The sequence below is a fragment of the Symphalangus syndactylus genome, chromosome 8, assembly GCF_028878055.3.
Source record: "Symphalangus syndactylus isolate Jambi chromosome 8, NHGRI_mSymSyn1-v2.1_pri, whole genome shotgun sequence".
NCBI classification, from domain to species: domain Eukaryota; kingdom Metazoa; phylum Chordata; class Mammalia; order Primates; family Hylobatidae; genus Symphalangus; species Symphalangus syndactylus.
Window position 1 is genome coordinate 107,186,565 of NC_072430.2, and position 22,029 is coordinate 107,208,593.

The window sequence follows — 22,029 nt, forward strand, 5'->3', positions numbered from 1 at the left end:
AAAGGAGCTGGTTAGTTATCAGCTCCTGATCAAGGACGTTAGTGACAGACATTCTCAAACTCTCTGGTTTTTAATGTTGCTATAGCTGCAGAAAATAAAAAGAAATACTCTTTAATTTGGGGAGCACAGGTTTTAGGGAGGCAAAAACGAACTTCAGTCACATTTCTGGTGGGTTTTTAATATACCTGGCTTTTTTGAGGGAAAGACTTATACAGTTGGTTTTTTGCTCAGGCTGGAGTGCAGTGGGCAATCTCGGCTCACTGCAAGCTCCACCTCCTGGGTTCAAGCGATTCTCCTGCCTCAGCCTCCCCAGTAGCTGGGATTACAGGCGCCTGCCACCACGCCCGGCTAATTTTTGTATTTTTAGTAGAGACGGGGTTGCACCATGCTGGCCAGGCTGGTCTCAAACTCTCGACCTCAGGCAATCTGCCTGCCTCGGCCTCCCAAAGTGCTGGGATTACAGGCGTGAGCCACCTCACCCGGCCTATAATTGGTTTTCAAATCTCTGTGACTTGGTATGCCCATTTAAGAGAGAGGGGACGGTAAAATCATCTGGATCACAATTCAAATGTGTGCTTGAAGGCACTACAAAAAAAATAACCAAAAATGTTAGTAGTGGTTATTCCTAGACAGTAGTGCTATGGCTGATTTTTTTCTTCTAGAAGATACTACTTTAAAATGGGAAAAAAGAAACAACTTTTTATTAATTTTTTTAATTTTTTATGAGAAAGTGTCAACATCTTTATTGCTATAAGCATTTAATGTCAAAGAAATGAAGGTAATTTTACAAACTCAATTTTTGTAAGTACATGAAATTTCTATTTGATTATTTGGTTCTATATCACATTTGTTCAAATGCATTTCTTTCCATTAGAGGGACTATTCCAACATCACTCCTTTGGAATTATTTCAGTCATCCCTAACATGTGACTACCAAAGACCTTGAAGCTAAACAAACAAAGAAAACAAAATTTCAATGACTCTTAGATGAATGGAATAAGAAATAGTCATCACATGTCAATTAGGGATGTTTATCTCCAACAAGACACTGTCAAAATGTTTCTTCTGATACAGCAGTTATGTCAGAGCCTTCAAAAAACAAGGGCAGAACAAGAGTACAATAAAAGAAATGTCTGCAACTTAAGCCTCTCACAGTCCTAAGCTTGATATGCTCAAAGCAAAGCCTCTTTCCCACAAACTAAATTCCATCCATTTGAGCTTTCAGAGATAGATGCCCAAGAGCTATCATTAATATATACAGCGTATTGACTCTAGTTGCATCAGTTATGCATGAAGAGTTTAATAACCACCCAGGTCCAAAGGTGGAAGAATACATACACCGGTATGGTAATAGGCAAGAGCAGGCTGTAAAAGCAAAGGCTGGCTGTGCTAGTGCAGCCCTGTGGGAAGTTTTCTTCCACAAAGGCTGAGTGGAACAGTCCTGCTAAAGAAACCAGTGGAATAAGAACAGTCAACGTAGGAAGAGACAGAAACATTCTTCTCTTCCACTTATTACCTGCCACTGTGTTTTAAAAGGTATATGGTACTAAGGAAAGTTGGCTGTTGAGTTTTTTTTATTTTTTTAAATTACGAACTAGTGCTGCTCCACTTCTTGCTTCTTTGATGCTTCATCCTAGCTGCCTAATATGATATTATTAGGAATCCCATCAGTGATTGGATAAGCTATTCCCAACTCTTCATTAATCAATTTATTTGTTGATGCTTCATATCTGAGCGGCTTCTTGGAGAGCGGGCACACCAGTAACTCCAGCGCCGGATCGAAGGCGTGGGGCGGCTCCTCAGTCTTCTTGCTCCTGTCGGCCAAAGGCCGCGACCCCGACGCGTGCAGGCACCTATGGGTGACCGCGCCCCGCAGCGCTGAGCCGAGCCTGCCGTGTGCTCTGCCCAGCATGGTCTGGCAGCCAGAGACCAGGCCTCACTGCGCCTCCGACAGCCGGGGTCGAGCTCCTGGCTCCCTGTTCGTCCAGGCCAGCCCAAGAAACAACTTTTTCTTTCATGTTTTTTTTATGTGTCTTTTTAGGTTATGGTCAGTGAGGTGTAGCCACAAGGGATATCACAGGAAAGACACAGGGAAAAAAGTTATAATATACTCACAGGTCCTAGAGAGACAGTCACTGCATGCTGAGAGGGGGTCACATGGGAGGGGGCTCAGCCAAGCAGGTGGGGAGCGGAGAGGCCTAAGACATGGGCAGGAGCTTTCGGGTCAGGGAGAAGAAGCACACAAGAAAAAGAGAATTTCACTGGTGCATTTAAATGTTACTAGGTCATGGGCAAGATGGCAAGGGAAACTTGTGGCAGGGGCCACCCATATCACACTGGGCCAGGTGCTCACAGCCTGTTTGTGGAGATGTTGAGGCAGCAAGAAAACCGGAAGTTTAAAACGTACACTACAAATGTAAAAACATACACTGCAAAATCTCACCCACGACACCAATCAGAACTTCATTTCCTTTTTGTATTTACTCTTTGGCCAATAAGTGGTTAATTTACACCACTGAGTGAAGAACCATGTCTTGACTTTAAATGCCAAGGACAGTTTGTTTTGAACTCTTTAGTATTTTAAATGGTACAGAAAAAGATGGAAAAATAGCTTATGTTGGTCTTCTGGATGTGACCCATCGTTACCAACCATTTTTCTTCTCATCTTGTCCCATAGTTTTCTTTGCCATGTTTAAGCACTTTACTGTTGCATGAAATGCATTACTTTCAGTTCTACTGAATTAATATTTTAAAGTTCGTTTTTTCTTCCTAATTTCTATATTCCAAAATTCTGGGACTGCTTCATTGCTCAAGGTTGAGAAATGCAGGGTCCTGCCAACACTATGGAAGACAAAAATAACTGAATCAATTCTGGCTCTCTTCTTTTTATTCCTGCCTTCAATAAGTCAGGTTACATACTATGGTTTATATGTAATTGTTTGTGTCTAGGCTCAGATTTTTGATATTTGATAGTTTTTGTTACTGAAAGTATTTAGACAAATAACATGCATTATATTATTTCCCATATCTTACATAGTCCCCTTCCATATGAAATAAGAAGGAATTCATCTCACAAGGATTTTTTTTTTTTTTTTTTTTGAGACAGAGTCTCACTCTGTCACCCAGGCTGGAGTGCATGGCCTGATCTCGGCTCACTGCAACCTCCACCTCCTGGGTTCAAGCAATTCTCCTGCCTCAGCCTTCCAAGTAGCTGGGATTACAGGCATCTGCCACCAGGCCTGGCTAATTTTTATATTTTTAATAGAGATGGGGTTTCACCATGTTGGCCAGGGTGGTCTCAAACTCCTGACTTCAAGTGATCTGCCTGCCATGGCCTCCCAAAGTCCTGGGATTATATAGGCGTGAGCTACCGCACCCGGCCTTACAAGGATATTAATTGCCCTGGTTTTATTTTCATTCTCCCATGTCCATATCAACTCAATGTACTTTCCTAATACTATGATCTTGAGGTAAAACCCAAGTTTTTGAATAAGAAAACAATAATTGTATTAAAAACTTCAGGAAACGAACTTTTGTTTTATGCCATCTTGCAATCTTTATTAAAAGAGGCTCAGAAAAATAGAACACATGTAAACTTCCTTCGTTCTAATGCTGTAAGACCTCTACATTTCTAGATGGTCTACACATATACATGAAATATTTATAGTTGAAATACAAAACACTTTTTCAATTTGCAAATACTGAAACCTGTTTGTTGAAATACAGTTTGTTTCTTTTTTTTTTTTTTTTTTTTTTTTTTTGAGACGGAGTCTCGCTGTGTCGCCCAGGCTGGAGTGCAGTGGCGCAATCTCGGCTCACTGCAAGCTCCGCCTCCCGGGTTCACGCCATTCTCCTGCCTCAGCCTCTCCGAGTAGCTGGGACTACAGGCGCCCGCCACTACGCCCGGCTAATTTTTTTTTTTTGTATTTTTAGTAGAGACGGGGTTTCACCGTGGTCTCGATCTCCTGACCTCATGATCCGCCTGCCTCGGCCTCCCAAAATGCTGGGATTACAAGCGTGAGCCACCGCGCCCGGCCGAAATACAGTTTGTTTCTAATCATATCAAGATTCTACAATTAATGAAGGATTTCAAAAACATACAAAATTACACCAATCTGATCTTATTATGCCCTGGTATTCCTGCCTCTCCTAAAAAATGGTTGTAGACACACTAGGCAAAGTTTAGCTTGTCTGGTGTTTTTTTAGACTTAAACACATTCTTATCCAGTATAAATAAAGTATAGATATTTCTCCCCATTTAACATAAAAAATACCTATTTTGAGGGTTGTTCTCAGCCTACCATTGGTTAAGGATAATTAATTTACTTCTTATTGAATGGATTATCTAGATTAAGACAAAAAGCAACCAGTCATTCTCTGTTCTGTGCTTATCCCGTCCTTTCCCTCCTTTCTTCAGTGTGGTGGTTTTTTATATTAGCAATATTGGTTTAATAGTGGGAAATTTCCTTCTGACCACAAAAGCTGCTGAGCTTCAAATAACTAATCTTGAGGAAATATGAATGTAGTTACCTTCATCTTGATAAAGTTATTGATATGCTCTTCAAAAATAGTGGTTGGACTTACTGGAAGTTAGAACTGGACTTGCTAAGGAAGTTAATGTTGCTGTGGGTTAAATGGGAAACATATACTGTGTTGAAAGAAGAAATGTTATAGAAACTAGTAACAGAATAATAAAAGTCCCTCGTATGTCTCCATTTCGGGAGAACTTTTGCTTTTGGAAAATTTAGGGTGTTCCTAGTATGGACTTTGGTCGTCTGCTTTGTCTGCTTGTTAAAGTATCTGTATTCGATAACAGGGACTTCCTTGCACACATGTGAGGGAGATAAATATCTCAGAACTAATGCATTAGCAAGGTGACCACTACAAAGAAAAATGGTACAAACTCTCAAGACATAAAGTTAGCTTTTTTTTTTTTTTTTTTTTTTTGAGACGGAGTCTCGCTCTGTCGCCCAGGCTGGAGTGCAGTGGTGCAATCTCGGCTCACTGCAACCTCCTCTGCCTGGGTTCAAGCAATTCTTCTGCCTCAGCCTCCTGAGTAGCTGGGATTACAGGCATGTACCTCCACACCTGGCTAATTTTTGTATTTTTAGTAGAGACAGCGTTTCATCATGTTGGCCAGGCTGGTCTCAAACTCATGCCCTCAAATGTTCCACCCGCCATGGCCTCCCAAAGTGCTGGGATTACAGGTGTGAGCCACCATGCCCAGCCAAAGTTTTAGCATTTTCTGAGGCAATCAAAAGTTGAGAGCACCAGAGTCACCATGGGTATAGAATTCAGATTGGGACTCATGATCATGATCTTGGTGATTGGAACTTGGCAGAACAGTGCAGTATTGCATTCTGGGAAATTTCACTGAGTATAAAGGAAGACTTAAAAAAGGCTTCTAAAGAGATAAGTAATGGCTCATTAAAATCTAAAATAAAGAAATAGGAGTAATATTGTGAAAAGATTTTATGGAAAGACTTCATACCTTTTATCTGAGTCAATGTTTCTGACCTTCAGATAAGGTCTTTCCAGCCTAAACTGTACTTGGCCATTGTAGTAGTTTTCTGGAGAGCTTGTGGGCAGTTACTATTATAGATGGCTATGGATGGGATATGGACTGCATTTCACCTACTCTGGTCCAATGTTTTCTATGTACCATGACAAACATTACAAGCAATCCTCTTCTAAATAAGCCTGTTTAGAATAGAACTAAGAGCACATGGAAGCTACTGTGAATAACTTAGTCAAAATGTCTTTTTTTTTTTTTTTTTTTGAGACGGAGTCTTGCTCTGTTGCCCAGGCTGGAGTGCAGTGGCGCCATCTCAGCTCACTGCAAGCTCCGCCTCCCAGGTTCACGCCATTCTCTTGCCTCAGCCTCTGGAGTAGCTGGGACTACAGGCGCCCGCCACCACGCCTGGCTAATTTTTTGTATTTTTAGTAGGGATGGGGTTTCACCATGTTAGCCAGGATGGTCTCGATCTCCTGACCTCGTGATCTGCCTGCCTTGGCCTCCCAAAGTGCTGGGATTACAGGCGTGAGCCACCGCACCCGGCCAGTCAAAATGTCTTCTTATGGAAATGCAATGGACTGGATGACACATATAAAACACTTAGGAAATTGCTTCAAAATTAATTAAAGGGTGGGCAAGAAAAAAGGACAGGAAATTGAGTGATTGATGTGTGTGTACAGTGGCTATGTTTTTATCAGCTTACACTAACTTCCATTAAATAGCCTTCCTCTCGAATACTTAGGTTCTAAACCCTGTAGGGGTAACAGATTTTGCTTAGTAATCAAGTAGAGCTTCAGATTATGTCACCTACAGAAAGAGGGAAGTAGAAAAATGAGACACTCCCTTATTGATCACACAGAGCTTTCTGTATGTCTGCCAGAAAGTATTCTGGGTTAAATTATGTCACAAAATATGGGATAAGTATGCAAATATATGTAAGGATAAGGTGTTCATAAGTGTCTCCCTCATTCAGATAGAAATTTCTAGGTATTTCAGGAATACTATTGCCAGTTGCTTAGGGAATATTCTCCCATCATTTTATTTTCAGGAATAATATAAATACTGCATAATAATACTATATAGCAAGTGTATAAAAAAGTGGGTCTGAAGACACTTGTACAAGCCTTAAGTATTACTGTGCATTCTGAGTTTTAGGAGATGATGGGAAGATAGACTTTTCTGTTTCTGCAGAGGATGGGCTTAGCAAATTAATTATCCTGCTACTTCCTCTTCAAGATTTAATAATGGAATTAGGGAGTGTCCATTATTTTGTATGAATGAAAAAACATTACATTTTAGCCTCCAAATGAAGAAAAACAAGTACCAAGTTTCTCTGTGATTTCATTAAAGCAAACTGAGTTCTCAAATCTTATTCTATCTATCTCTCTAACCCAAAACAAAGCTGGTCTGGTTCTAATGCTGTTTTCCAAAACAGAAAATCCTCCTTGCTACTATTTATTTCATTTAAAAACTGACCCCAAACCACAACCCAATTTACATGCTATCTATCTTTTTTATCCACATATAAAATTCTCACAGCCAGCAAGGCAACTTAAAAGGGTTTCCAAAGAAATGAGCTCAACTCCATATTGACAGAATTATACCTAGCCGTTATTTTGACATAAATTTCAGTATCTAAATATCGCAGACTCTGTAGTTTCTAATATTTTCCACATAGAAGTTTCTAATATTTTCCACGTAGTACCAACAGCTGCAAATCCAAGATATGAAAGATGTGTACTTATTCAAATGTGGTCTTTACCATCTGTCTAAAGTTGGCTGACAGGTGTTATATTCACAAACACCGTGCTTTTGTGTGTGGGTTACAATAGAAACTCCTTTCCACAAAGGAAATACGTTGCAAAATTGATGTCTCAAGGTCACTGCAGTGCCATTATAACTTCAGTCAAGCATTAAGTAGTTCATCATCTGAGTGTCCAATAGCATCTGGGTTTGAAAGTGGATCCAAGTCTGCAAACAGATTGAACCAGGCTGACATGTCTTGGTTGCCATTGTTGGGGGCTATTAAAAAAGAAAAAAAACACATTAAAGAGATTCAGTTTTGAAATCACGTTTTTGTACCACATTTATGATTTTGAAGTAGGTGCTTCTTTTGAATTAAGAAAAAATTAAGATAACTGACAATAATCTATCAACTATAGTCCCCTTAAGATTTTTTTTTTTTTTTTTTAATTGGTAGAGACTGGGGTTTCCCTATGTTGCCCAGGCTGGTCTGGAACTCCCAGGCTCAAGTGATTCTCCCACCTCAGCCTCCGAGAACACCAGGATTATAGGCATGAACCACTGCTCCTGGTTTAAGATAATTTTGAAAGGCAAATGCAGATAACTTGTGCTTTGATAAGGCGCCTATATTTAAATAATTGTATGCTGCTCTGAGAAAGGAATTGAGTTAAAAGTGAAAAGGCAAGCAATACTGTGGTCTCCATAGAACATTTAAGATCACTTATAGAAGACTCTCAGATAAGGTTTAAAAGTAAACTTGTTCATATCAAGTAAGAAATGAAATTTGTAAACACTGCTTCAAGTTGGTTTATGTTTATTATAAAAGTGGTATTACAAAAATATTAGACATAAGGAAAAAAATTCCCCCTAATCCTACCACATTAGCACTCCCAACATTGTCATTTTGGTTTACAGTTGTTATGTCTTTTCCATGTGCACTTTAAAACTTCTTGATGTGCGCATTTTACAGTATGCATTTTATCTCAGGTACAACTTCTTGTTCATTAGATCCCTCACATCTCCTTATGGAGACTGGAAAATTTTATTTCTCAAGATTCTACAAGTTGCACTGTGGCAGATATTCAAGAGTGTACATTTAGGCTGAAGGTTGGGACTAATAAAGAATGCACAGTGGCACAGACAGTGAGTGGGTCATCTCAGAAGTCTAGGCCCTTGAAAGCCAAGGAGCCCAGAAGGCAGGGTTGAGACCCAGAGGACAGTCTAAGAACTGAACATGAAACCAGAGTCACAGTGTGGAGGGTAGAAGGCAGTGCCAAGGCAATCCTCGTTCACATCACGGTAACACTCACCACAGACCAGAGGGCTGGGGTTTGGGGTATAGGGATCCAGGGCTCCAAGGATCAGGGCAGAGTGAAAGGCTTCACTCTGTGTGTCCAGTTCTGTTTCTGAGTAGAGTACCCTGAAGTAGTATCAGTGATACCCACACAAAATCTGGCTTTGAGTCCTGGGCGTAACACCTGCTAATGAGTAATAGTGGGCAAGTCATTTAACCTCAGGGGCTCTTGTCTCCTCATCTGTAAAGTAGTAACCATATGATTCATCATTATATCAGGATACATGAGAGTAAATAGGGGCACTATTAGTCATTATGCCAGAAGAATAGATGTCACTAAGATAATACCTGACCTCCTTCATGCAGCTATTGAAGAGTCCTGAAAAGTATGTAAATATTGTACAGCATTATGCAAATGTAAGGGGGTTTTATATTCATCATCAGTCACAATGGGAAATAAAGCTCTGCCGTTACATGTTTTATAGAGACTCTCCTTGTATACACCATTACTGCCTCCAGAGATTCTTATAGGATAACAAGCAGAAAATGAATTCTATACAGAGAGAAAAAGCCCAAATTAAATGTAATTAATTTTCATAAAGTAAATACACTCATCAACAATATCAGCATCAAGAAGTAGAACATGGTTGGGTATGGTGGCTCACGCCTGTAATTCAAGCACTTTGGGAGGCTGAGGTGTGCAGATCACCTGAGGACAGGAGTTTGAGACCAGCCTGGCCAACATGGTGAAACCCCTGTCTCTACTTAAAAAATTAGCAGGGCGTGGTGGTGCACACCTGTAATCCCAGCTACTTGGAAGGCTGAGGCATGAGAATTGCATGAATCCGGGAGGCAGAGGTTGCAGTGAGCCAAGATTGCACCACTGCACTCCAGCCTGGGTGACAGAGGAGTGTGACCCTCTCTCAAAAAAAAAAAAAAAAATGACTACTCCTCTGAAGCTCCCCTCATGCCTGATACCCTGACATCCTTCCAGTCACTATTCACACATCCCCAACCCCAGGGAATGCCAGGGTAAATCCCATTCTGGTGTATTATTAACAGTATCACAGTAATGCTAACTAGCATATATTTTAGTCAATGGATAGATGCGTTTCTGTTAGGTATGTACTTAGGAGTGGAATTGCTTGATCACAGGGCATATGTATGTTAAGTTTTAGTAGAAACTGCCAGTTTTCCAAGTGGTATTACCAGTTTACACTCCTACACGCAGTTTTTGAGATTCTAGTTAACATTCTTGTCAATTAAGGACTTTCTTTTCTGTTTCATTTTAGCCATTGTAATAGGTAGGTCTTGAATTCCATTTTGCTTTTAATTTGTACTTCCTTAATGACTAATGAGGTGAGGCTCTTAATGAACGAATTTTAAAGTTGTTAAAATTTTCAATTTTATGGCCAGGCATGGTGGTTCATGCCTGTAATCCTAGCACTTTAGGAGGCCAAGGCAGGTGGATCACTTGAGGTCAGGAATTTGAGACCAGCCTGGACAACATGGTGAAAACCTGTCCCTACCAAAAAATACAAAAATTAGCCAGGTTTCATGGCGTGCCTGTAATTCTAGCTACTTGGGAGGCTGAGACAGGAGAATTGCTTGAACCCGGGAGGCAGAGGTTACAGTGAGCCAAGATCATGCCCCTGCACTCCAGCCTTGGTGACAGAGCACAACTCTGTCTCAAAAAAAAAAAAAAAAAACCCAAAACATCAATTTTATTAAATTTTTTTGTTGTTGTTTTGTTTTTTTGTTTTTGAGACGGAGTCTTGCTCTGTCGCCCAGGCTGGAGGGCAATGGTATGATCTCAGCTCACTGCAACCTCTGCCTCCCGGGTTCAAGTGATTCTCCTTGCCTCAGCCTCCCAAGTAGCTGGGACTACAGGCGCGTGCCACCATGCTCAGCTAATTTTTGTATTTTTAGTAGAGACGGGGTTTCACCATGTTGGGCAGGCTGGTCTCGAACTCCTGACCTCGTGATCTGCCCACCTTGGCCTCCCAAAGTGCTGGGATTAGAGGTGTGAGCCACCGCACCCAGCCTGTTAAATTCTGAAGTTTAGTTTTATTGTACCTTCTTGGTGAGAAGTTTTTTTTTTCCCCTAAATTTTTCCTCGAAAATCAGCCTCAAGAATTATAGGTAAATAGTGCCTTTGCTTTTTTGTGTTCGTTTCTGAAATTTATTTACTTTATAGTGTCTGTTTTAAATGATTAAGCACAACTTGTTTTAGCTGGTTTTTAAAAAGAAAAGTATTACTATAAGTACTCTGAATCCCTGAGGGATGGCTGTATTCTGAACCTGCCAGTGTGAAATCTGTGATTTGCTTGGAATCAAGGGTTTGCCCTACTGGCTGACCTCAAAGTACTGGGAAGAATAAAATAGATTCCAGGAATCCACACTGATATCAATGAATAAGTAAATAAGTAGGGAAAAAGGGAAAGCTTTCCCATTCAGTAGAACACTAACTCATAAATACAGAGGGAATGAGGAAATAGAAAATCACCGTTTGGCAACAACTACAGTAATAAATATTTCATGGAAGAATTATCAGTGAATGCTAAATTAGTGGGCAAAACTTCAGTAGAAACAAACCATTTGCAGTATTTCAAAACACTTCCCACAAGATACTTACGAATTACAAAGGGAAAAATACAGCAGTCACTTTGTAATGGAGAAACGTGGCAGATACCACCATAACCAAGTGATCAGGCTTAACATCACCAGGAATGAAACAAAATAGACATCATGCACCACCGATAGGATTTACTAAGGCACAACACCATTCCTGCACTGGTAGCCCTGCCAAAATGCATAACCTGGGTCTAATTATGAAAAAACATTAGCTAAACCCAAATTCAAGGAATATTCAAAATAAATGACCTGTACACTGCAAAAATGTCAAGGTCATGAGACATAAAGATTGAGGAACTGTTCCAGATTAAAAGAGACTAAAGAGACTTTACTAAATGCAATATGTGATTCTGGGTTGGATCCTAGACTATGAAAAACTAAAATGAAGTTGACACATTAGTGGGATAATTGACAAACTCTGAATAAGGTCTACAGTAGATAATGGTCCTATGGCAATGTTAATTTCCTGATTTTGACTTGTACTGTAATTGTGTAAAAGAATGTCCTTCTTTTTAGGAAATAGACAATGAATATTTAGTCGCAGAGGGGCATCATGTCTGCTACTTAAACTATTTCAGTTCAGAAGAAATTTATATGTATATGATAGGGGGGTGGGGAAGAGAGAATATGAGTGTAAAGCAAACATGGTAACATTTTGGAAACCTAAATGAAGAATGTATAGTAGTATTTTGTATTAACTTCTGTAGTCTTTCTATAAGTCTGAAATTATTTCAAAATTTAAAGATACTGATATCACAAGGATTCAGAAGTCATCCTGAAAGGGCTCCCACTGGCCAACACAGGAACAATGTGAGCACCAGAATCAATAAGTTCAGTGGTGATTATAAACCACTGAAAACATAGGAATCAGGCCGGGTCCAGTGACCCACACCTGTAACCCCAGTACTTTGGGAGGCCGAGGCAGGTGGATCACTTGAGGTCAGGAGTTCAAGACCAGCCTGGCCAACGTGGTGAAACCCCATCTCTACACAAAAATTGGCCAGGTGTGGTGGTACATGCCTGTAGACCCAGCTCTTAGGAGGCTGAGGTAGGAGAATCACTTGAACCTGGGAGGCGGAGGTTGCAGTGAGCCAGCATCACACCATTGCACTCCAGCCTGGGCGACTCTGTCTCCAAAAAAACAACAAAAGAAAACATATGAATCTATATTGATAATAAATAAATGAGTTGAGGATAAGAGAGGTCTCTTGTTTACAGCAGAGTATTGAAGACCAGTGAAGGGAATGAATTATATCTCAGTAGGCTGTTTAAAAAATGTGATCCATGGATCAACAGATAACCAGTTGTGTTGTATCTACTAAATAGAGTATTATTCAGCCTTACAAAGGAAGGAAATCCAGTCACTTGCTACAGGATGAACCTTGAGGACATTATGCAAAATGAAATAAACCAGTCACAAAAAAGCCAAATACTGCATTATTTCAGTTGTATGAGGTATCTAAAGTAATCAGACTCAGAGAAAGCAGCATGGTGGTTACCAGGGACTTAGGAGAAGAGGTTGTTTAATGGGTATAAAGTTTCAGATTTACAAGATAAAAAAGTTCTGAAGATCTGTTTCACAGCAGTATGAACATGCTTAATATTACTGAACTGTACTCTTAAAAATGGTTAATATGGGCTGGGCGTGGTGGCTCATGCCTGTAATCCTAGCAGTTTGGGAGCCTGAGGCGGGCAGAACATGAGGTCAGGAGATTGAGACCATCTTGGGTAACATGGTGAAACCCTGTTTCTACTAAAAATACAAAAAATTAGCCGGGCATGGTGGCATGTGCCTATAGTACCAGCTATTTGGGAGGCTGAGGCAGGAGAATCGCTTGAACCCAGGAGGCAGAGGTTGCAGTGAGCCGAGATTGTACTGCACTCCAGCCTGAGTGACAGAGCGAGACTCTGTCTCAATTAAAAAAGAAAAGAAAAAGGTTAATATGGTAACCAACTTAAGTGCTTGAATGCATTGTCAATAGGCATTGTGTAATCAGAAAGTATCTTGTATCCCTAATTTTATATCCATTACCAACAAACCTTAACACAAACTATAAAAGATTACAGTACAAAATGTAGTACGCTTTGCCAAGCTCACAGTTTCTTTCTTTCTTTTCTTTTGGAGTCAGTCTTGCTCTGTCGCCCAGGCTGGAGTGAGTGCAGTAGCACGATCTTGGCTCATTGCAACCTCTGCCTCCCGAGTTTAGAGCAATTCTCCTGCCTCAGCCTCCCGACTAGCTGGGACTACAGGTGCCTGCCACCACGTTGGCTAATTTTGTTGTTGTTGTATTTTAGTAGAGTTGGGGTTTCACCATGTTGGTCTCCAACTCCTAACCTCGGGCAGTCCGCCCGCCTCGCCCTCCCAAAGTCCAGGATTACAGGCATGAGCCACCGTGCTTGGCCCCAAGCTCAATTTCTATTAAATCCTTTCCACATTGAAGGATAAGCAGTATAGCTTTCATTTTAATAATAACTCATTATTAAACTTTTTCAGGACAATGAGGTGAAAACAATATAAAGTGATCCTTTTCTAAATTTATCTGAATTCAACTGATTCTTAAAGCAATGATGAAGAATATATAAATAAATAACTTACATCTTGTTAATTTCTTTGGACTCTGTGAAGGCACTGGCTGGTTATCAGTGTGTGAAAGACGAAGCTCTGATTCCTCTTGGGAGGCCCAGCCTGGGATAAAAGAAGTAAAAATTGTCCATTGTTAATCAAATAGGAAGCAGCATCAGAAAAACAAGAAAAGGTAAAAATATCTAAGTCCTCCAGTCTTTGTATCTGGGTAAGATTCTATAGTATAAGAGGTATAAAATACGGAAAATTTATCTGTAGTCATATATTTTAATCATCTTAGTTTCAGATAGAGTTGGATCCGACTTCCTTACATTTTTCAAAGTGGCTTTGAAATAAATATGTGGGATATTTAAAAAATAATTGAAATGCAAAAGCTATAGGAAGAAGTTCTAAAGAGTCAAGAAGGGAAGGAACAGGCCTGATAATTGGAATGTTGAAACCTATAAATATGCTCATACCCTTGGACTCAGTGATCCCATTCCTAGCAATTTTTCTTAAGGAAATAATTTAGCTGAAGGAAAAAGCACATGCATGATTTTTTTTTTGCAGCATTATCTGTAATAATGAACAAGTAGAAACAATAAGGAAGGAATCAGGTAGCTTATGTTGTATAAAATGACAGTATTTTGTAATTAAAACGTCATTATGAATACTCTATGGGAATGTGGAGAAATGTTTGCTACAACATGAAAAACCATTTATGCTATGATTAAGGCACAGCACTAGAAAGGAATTTAGATTATCCTCCCTAATCCCTTCCTTGTGTAGAGAAGATCTGAGGCCCAAGGTAGATAGGGTTCCTCAAACACAGATCTTTTAATTCCCAGGGAAGCTCCCTTTCCTGATCTGTACCACAGGAGAGCGAAAAGTAGATATAAAGGAAAGACTGGTAAAGCAGAGTTCTGCACAAAGAGGCAGGGGCAGATTTTGGTCCTGTCTTAACTATTTAAATTGTCTGATGACCTTGAGCAAGCTACTCAAATACTGTGGTTTTCAACTGTTCAGCTATTAAATGGGAATATCCTGTCTGCCTACAGGTAGGGATCAGAGCACATATTTTGAGTAGTTAAAAAATATTTTTGATAATTGCATTGCCAGAAACTAAAAGTTCAGTGCTGCTAGAGACGTGGCAATTTATGGAGGAAGAGGGAGGAGTTGATAGTGGAGAATGAAATCAGTTTGTAAATCTTTATAGCTACTGGGCCATTGGTATGCCACACAAGAATAAATATTTTTAAAGATTTTACTGTAGCAAAAACACCTGAATTATCCCAGATAGAGTGCCTCTTTATCAAATAATATTGTCTATTCTTACTTTTATTCTATTCAATCAATTCTTACTGAGTGATTATTTAACTAACATTTAGTTTATTAATTGAGCTAACAACATGCTGCTGTCATAGAAGGTACAAAGATGACTCACTCCACATATCATGCCCTTGGGATGCTTGTAGATAAAGCATGTACCTCAGTATTTAATACAAAGTACAATGCATTAAGACACTGAAGTGCCGTGAGGGGTCCCCCCGTCCAGGAGTTAAAATCTAGGATGTGAGAGACTGGGATGTAAAGCAAGATAAAGTAGGATTAGAACCATGAAAGTAGATAAAGGAAAGCACCATGGGAGGAGGGAGAAACCATTTCCATTTGGCAGTACTGAGGAGGACTTCAAGGACTGACAATCATGCAGAAAACACTGGATTGGGATCTAATACTCAGGCCCACGTCCAAGCTCCATTACTGAACATCAGAAGCAGAAGAAGCAACACAAGCACAGGTAGATGCATCAGAGGGCTGTGGAGCACTCAGTGTGATTATAGAAAACAGCAAGTATTCTTCCTTCACTTCAATAGGGGATAGGACATGTGGGTGGAAATGCGACATAAGCACGTTTTATCCCTGGAAACCATGGTGTTTCATTTTATAAAATGTAAGCCAGGTGCTGACATCAGAATCTGCTGCTTGGAGAGAGAACTCCACAGAAGTGTGGAGGATGAATTGGGGGTTGGAGACCTGTTAGGAACTCTTGCAGTAACCTAGGAAACCAATAGGCTCTAAATGTCTCTGGTGTTGAGGCAGAGAGGAGTGGGAAATTTGAGACAGGTTTCAGAAACAGAATTGACAGAATTTGGTAACCAATATGGATGAGGGAAGCAAAGTGACCCCCAAGGTGCAGGGTTGGACACAGGATGGTGGACTCTTTCTCCTGCTGCCTTGCCCAGAAAGGGAACCAGCCTCCAGAGCTGTTCTTTTTCCTCTTGTCAACTCTGAACACAGCAAGTTTTGCTTGATGGAAGAAACAGTATTGATTGCCCTAGGTAGGAGTAATTAGCAGGTCAAGTGTTTTAAACCAGATGCTTGGGAAAATCAGTGAAGAAAACATGGGGTCTGGTGAAGGTGGGCAGGGAGACAGCCTGTCTTGCTGACAGCCTGTCTTGTTAACAGATTCCTGAGGTGACTAATATTTTTCCAGTTGATTGGTGGACTGCAGATTTTATCTAGTAGTGCTGACGTTAAAATCAATCTCCTTGTTGATTCTAGCATGAATAAGCACACCGTTTCGCTTCACAAAGATAAAGCACATATATCCAAATGTTTCATAGACACTTACTGTTGAACGCTCCAGCCACATGAAAGCCAAGGTCAAAGAGTTGTGAAGGAAGGAATCGAGAAGAATGAGCGAGGGGCTCAGACCCCATGGAAGGCTCTTGGGACGTGAGACTGGCACTGGGGCTCCCAAAGGCAGTCTGGTATTCTTGGGTAAATTCACTAGTACTTGAAGAACCAGAACTTAGGAGGTTGTTCAGAAATGAGAATTCCTTCTCAAAATCTTCTCCTTCCAATGAATCTACAGGTAGATCTTTTGCAACTATTGAGTGTAAATAAAAACAGAAAGGCTTTTTTGATTTTAGGAAATGACAGTAAGACCACAGGATGAATCAAATTTGTTTCATTGTTTTCATACTGTATTAACATAATTGTAAACAAACAAAGTGACTGCAAGTTTATGTGAAAGTTATTTCTAATTAGGCAGGATTTAGGTCAAAATGGCCACATTTCACAATGAAGATATAACCATTATGAATGCTATATATGAAATAAGCTACCACCTAAGTCAGAAACCAAAGGAGATGCAAAAGAAATAGAAACAAATTAATAATACGAGACTTTAATATACCACTCTGACTAAAAAACAGGCCAAGAGGACAACAGATAAAAAAGATCAAAAGAGCATAATCAATAATGTAGTTATTTTGGATAACACAAACCCTGGTAATAGAAACATTCTTCCTAACCACACATTGAAAATGTACAAAAGTTGATTATACTAAGGCACACACACAAAAAAATTGTGTTCTTAAAGTAGGAACATTACAAACAACATGCTCTGATCATAATGCAATAAAAAGGCAATTCTAAAATGAAACTATAAAAACAAAAAGGTTGTTACATCTGTAAATCTTAAAACCTTCTACCAAACAATGTTGAAAAGGGAATGGACTTTCGGAAAAATAATGATGAAGGAAGTATTTTATATCATAATCCATGGTGTTAAGTAAAATGTATAGAAGACCATGATTTGGACTGAGCTCTTGTACTAGACCCAACAGACCAAACCAAAATGGAGTCACTGATGCCAAAGTTCCATATCACCAAACTATCTGGCCTTTCAAGAAATCAGGAGAGGGACATCACAGCCAAGTCCCCAAGCAGGCCGCAGGCCAGTCCTAGCTGGCATGATAAGGAAGTCCCCTCTGCTTTAACCCTTACAAGAAAAGTAACTGCAATGATCAATCCACTTTTTGTTTTCCCTGGTCCTTTTCTGTCTATAAAACCAACCTCCTCAGAAAACTCATTCCATGTTATAGAATGGGGTGTTGCCTGATTCTAGAATTGCAAATAAAAGCCAATTAAGGTCTTTAAATTTGTTGTAATTTTACCTTTTGACAATAGAATACTTAAATGGCATGAACAAAGGAAAAATCCTATCCCTTAAACATTTTTATCAATAAAAATGAAAGGGAGAGGCATCACTGACCTGCACCCCAGCATAATTGGTGAAAGTTATTTTTCAAAATAAATAAGCATTTAAAGTCTCTGGAAATGGTCCCAAGGATATGCAGCAAATGAAGAAATATTTACTTAAGAAAATCTACTATAATTTAGGAAAAACAGCAAGAGTTCGTGGTATTTGAACTGAGAACCAGTCCCATCTTCCCGCTTTCCAACTTAGCAAGATTGAGATTCCACTCCAGTCTGGTGCAGCCAGAACACAGGGCTCCTTCCCTCTCCAGCTGTCAGTCAAGGGCTAACTTCCCAGGAGGAGTAAGATGCCAGCATTTCACATCCTGTCCCCAGTAACCTGAGGCTAAGTCCTAGGTGAGTGCAGTCAATAGATGATAGAGGCTCCCATCTCCTCCCCAGATCCCTCATGGGTTGGGAAGTCTGAGTTTGGTGTAGTGTGCTGAGAATATAGGGCCCCTGACCACTTGAGCCCACTAGTAAAGTGGTGGTTTCATGAAGAAACAGGCAAGCCAAGAAGACCTAAGGCTACCGTCACTCTCCTCACCTAGCACTCAGCTCCTAGAGCAAGGATGACACTCAGAAAGAAGTATGCCATTGTCCCCACTCCCAGCTCAAGCTCTGACTCAGAGATTTTCCTTGCAGGGAGTGAGGGAGAAGCAGACCATAAAACTGATGGTTCCTAATCCCTTTCCAAAGTCACTGACTTCGTTTGTAACAGAGTGTAGAGAAATTCAACCCTAAGGATGCTTTCAAAACAGTGGAGGTTTTAGTAAAAGGCAACTGGAGAAGACTTACAGTCTCAACATGTAGGCCAAACTGTAGGCCAGCCACTTTGCCTGAAGGAACCAGGGAAAAAGCCAGCTGGGGTCACCACAAATTTCAGTGACCTTAAGAACTATTTCTTTAAATGAGTCCAAATTTAAATGAGTCCAAATGTGTGGAAAAATTTATGCTGCAGACACTGTTGAAATCAATAGAGCAATCAGCTGGAAGAAGCAAAAATGATAACTTGGACTTATAAAGAATTTTGTGCTTCCAAAGGCAAAATTGAGAAAATAAAAAGACTGGGACAAAATATTTACAAGTCATATATCTGATAAAGGGCTTTATAAAAAACATATAAACTCTTACAACTTAATATGATAAGCAACCCAATTAAATAATGGTCAATAGATTTGTCAATAAGGAAGATATACGAATGGACAATAGCACATGAAAAGAGTCTCAACACCATCAGTCACTGAAGAAATGCAAATCAAAGCTACAAATTAAAAGCACTAGAATAGCCAGGCAGTGTGGCTCACGCCTGTAATCCCAACACTTTGGGAGGCTGAGGCAGGTGGATCTCCTGAGGTCAGGAGTTTGAGACCAGCCTGGCCAACATGGCAAGACCCTGTCTCTACTAAAAATACAAAATTAGCCAGGCATGGTGGCGCATGCCTGTAATCCCAGCTACTCAGGAGGCAAAGTTGGAGAATCACTTGAACCTGGCAGGCGGAGGTTGCAGTGAGCTGAGATTGCACCACTGCACTCAAGCCTGGGCGACAAGAGCAAAACTCTGTCTCAAAAAAAAAAAAAAAAAAAAGCACTAGAATAACTGTTACTTAAAATACACCAGGCACAGTGGCTCATGTCTGTAATCCCAGCACTTTGGGAGGCTGAGGCAGGTGGATCACTTGAGGCCAGGAGTTCGAGACCAGCCTGGCCAACATGGTGAAATCCCATCTCTACTAAAAATACAAAAATTAGCTGGGTGTAGTGGCACGTGCCTGTAATCCCAGCTACTCAGGGGGCTGAGGCAGGAGAACCACTTGAACCCAGGAGGTGGAGATGGCAGTGAGCTGAGATCGTGCCACTGTACTCTAGCCTGGGTGACAGAGCGAGACTCCATCTCAAAAAATAAAATAAAATATAGACAATACCAAATGTTGGCAAAGATGTGGAGAAACTAGAACCCTCACACTTTGCTGATGGAAATAAAATGGTGCAATTATTTTGAAAAAAGTTTGGCAGTTCCTTAAGAAGTTAAATTCACCATACAACCTAGCAATTTCACTCCTGGGAATCTAAGGAAAATGAGAATGTATGCCCGCACAAAGAGAAGTACATGAATGTTCAGTAGTAGTAGTAGTATAATAGCCAAAAATTATAAACAATCCAAATGTCCATCAACTGGTAAATAAGTAAACATAAGATGGTATATCCATACAATGGAATACTATTGCTTAATAAAGAGTAATAAACTGGCCGGGTGCAGTGGCTCACACCTGTAATTCCAGCACTTGTGAGGCTGAGGCGGGCAGATCACAAGGTCAGGAGATCGAGACCATCCTGGCTAACACAGCGAAACCCCATCTCTACTAAAAATACAAAACAAATTAGCCAGGCATAGTGACACGTGCCTGTAGTCCGAGCTACTGGGGAGGCTGAGGCAGGAGAATCGCTTGAACCCAGAAGGTGGGTTGCAGTGGACCGAGATCGTGCCACTGCACTCCAGCCTGGGCGACAGAGTGAGACTTGGTCTCAAAAAATAAAAAATAATAAACTACTGATATATACAACAACATGGATGACTCTAAAAACCATTAAGTGGAAGATGCCAGAAATAAAGGACTGCCTTTTGTTTGGCTTCATTTATATGAAATGTCCAGAAAAGGCAAATTTATAGAGACAAAAACAGATTACTAATTACCTACGGCTTGGAGTGAATCAGAGATTAATTTAAAACAAGCGTGAGAGAATTTGGGGGGTAATGGAAACATTCTAATATCCAACTGTGGTAATGGTTGCATAATCTAAATTTTCTAAAAATTAGGAACTGTTAAAATGAGTGAAATTTATGATACTTAAATTATACCTAAATAGAGCTGTTAAAATAAAAAGAAATTTTGGACAACTCTATTGCAAATAGATTTAAAAGTCTAGACAAAATGAATAACTTCTTAGAAAAATATAATTTATTAAAATCAGTCCCAGTACAGATTAAAAGCTTAAACAGACTGATTTCTATAGAGAGAGACAAAAAGCACACACATACAAGAAAGCATTAGACCTAGACGTTTTCATAGGTTAAGAAATGAATAAGAGGCCAGGCGCAGTGGCTCACACTTAGCAAATCCCAGCACTTTGGAAAGCTGAGGCAGGTGGAGCACCTGAGGTCAGGAGTTCAAGACCAGCATGGCCAACATGGCGAAATCCCGTCTCTCCCAGAAAAAAAAAAAAAAAAAAAAATTAGCCAGGTGTGGTGGTGGGTGCGTGTAATCCCAGCTACTCATGAGGCTGAGCCAGGGAGAACTGCTTGAACCTGGGAGGTGGAGGTTCCAGTGAGCAGAGATCACACCACTGCACTCCAGCCTGGGTAACAGAGAGAGACTCCGTCTCAAAAAAAAAAAAAAAGAAGAAGAATGCAAAAAGAGCCAGGTGTGGTGGCTCATGCCTGTAATCCCAGCACTTTGGGAGGCCGAGGCTGGTGGAGCACCTGAGGTCAGGAGTTTGAGACCAGCCTGACCAACATGGTGAAACCCTATCTCTACTAAAAATACAAAATTAGCCAGGCATGGTGGTGTGCACCTGTAATCCCAGCTACTTGGGAGGCCAAGGCAGGAGAATTGCTTGAACCTGGGAGGCAGAGGTTGCAGTGAGCCAAGAATGTGCCATTGCGCTCCAGCCGGGGCAACGAGTGAAACTCCATCTCAAAAAAAAAAAAAAAAAAAAAAAAAAAAAAAAGAATGCAAAAAGAGTAGTAAAATATTAGCAAGCAGAGTAGTATAAAATGACAAAGCTGGACTTACAACTGGAATGCAAACATGATATAATATCAGGAAACCTATTATTATAGTTCATCATATTAATATATTTAAGAAGAAAAAGCAAATAATTGCTGACATAGATACTGAAAAAGCTGCCAACAAAATTCAACAACTATTCGCCGGGTGTGGTGGTATGCACCTGTAATCCCAGCTACTTGGGAGGCTGAAGCACAAGAACTGCTTGAACCCAGGAGGCAGAGGTTGCAGTGAGCCAAGATCTCACCACTGCACTCCTGTCTGGGTGACAGAGTGAGACTCCATCTCAAAAAAAAAAAAAAAAGGAAAAAAAAAATTAACAACCATTCCTAATAAAAATTCTTAAGAAAGTAAGTATGGATGGATGCTTCCTTAACATCATGAAATATATCTGTGTCCAGCATCTTAGTTCAGAAATATTATAGGCATTTCCACTAAAGTCAGGAAA

The 22,029-nt window shown here is 40.2% G+C and overlaps 3 protein-coding genes across 7 annotated transcripts in view; all 3 read right to left on the reverse strand.

Annotated features, from left to right (window-relative positions):
• Positions 1-1,099: 1,099 nt before the first annotated feature.
• On the reverse strand, positions 1,100-1,615 carry LOC134737411 (phosphatidylinositol N-acetylglucosaminyltransferase subunit Y-like). The gene has a single exon (XM_063645393.1). It carries the CDS (start codon positions 1,494-1,496, stop codon positions 1,281-1,283), a length of 216 nt encoding a protein of 71 aa, XP_063501463.1. The 5' UTR covers positions 1,497-1,615; the 3' UTR covers positions 1,100-1,280.
• Positions 1,616-1,633: 18 nt separating this feature from the next.
• Positions 1,634-2,003, reverse strand: LOC129487234 (protein preY, mitochondrial-like). Its single transcript, XM_055287840.2, has one exon. The coding sequence runs from the start codon at positions 1,910-1,912 to the stop codon at positions 1,634-1,636; it is 279 nt and encodes a 92-aa protein (XP_055143815.1). The 5' UTR covers positions 1,913-2,003.
• A 1,528-nt stretch (positions 2,004-3,531) lies between these two features.
• The window catches only part of ICA1L (islet cell autoantigen 1 like), a 93,411-nt gene continuing 74,913 nt past the window's right edge, over positions 3,532-22,029 (reverse strand). For all 5 annotated transcript variants that reach the window (XM_055290319.2, XM_055290321.2, XM_055290316.2 and 2 more), the window contains 3 exons: positions 16,382-16,639; positions 13,783-13,872; positions 3,532-7,537 (listed from right to left, as the gene is read on the reverse strand). In XM_055290319.2, the coding sequence (XP_055146294.1) occupies positions 7,422-7,537; positions 13,783-13,872; positions 16,382-16,639 (464 nt within the window). In that variant the 3' untranslated portion in view covers positions 3,532-7,421. The remainder of the gene's footprint in view (positions 7,538-13,782; positions 13,873-16,381; positions 16,640-22,029) is intronic.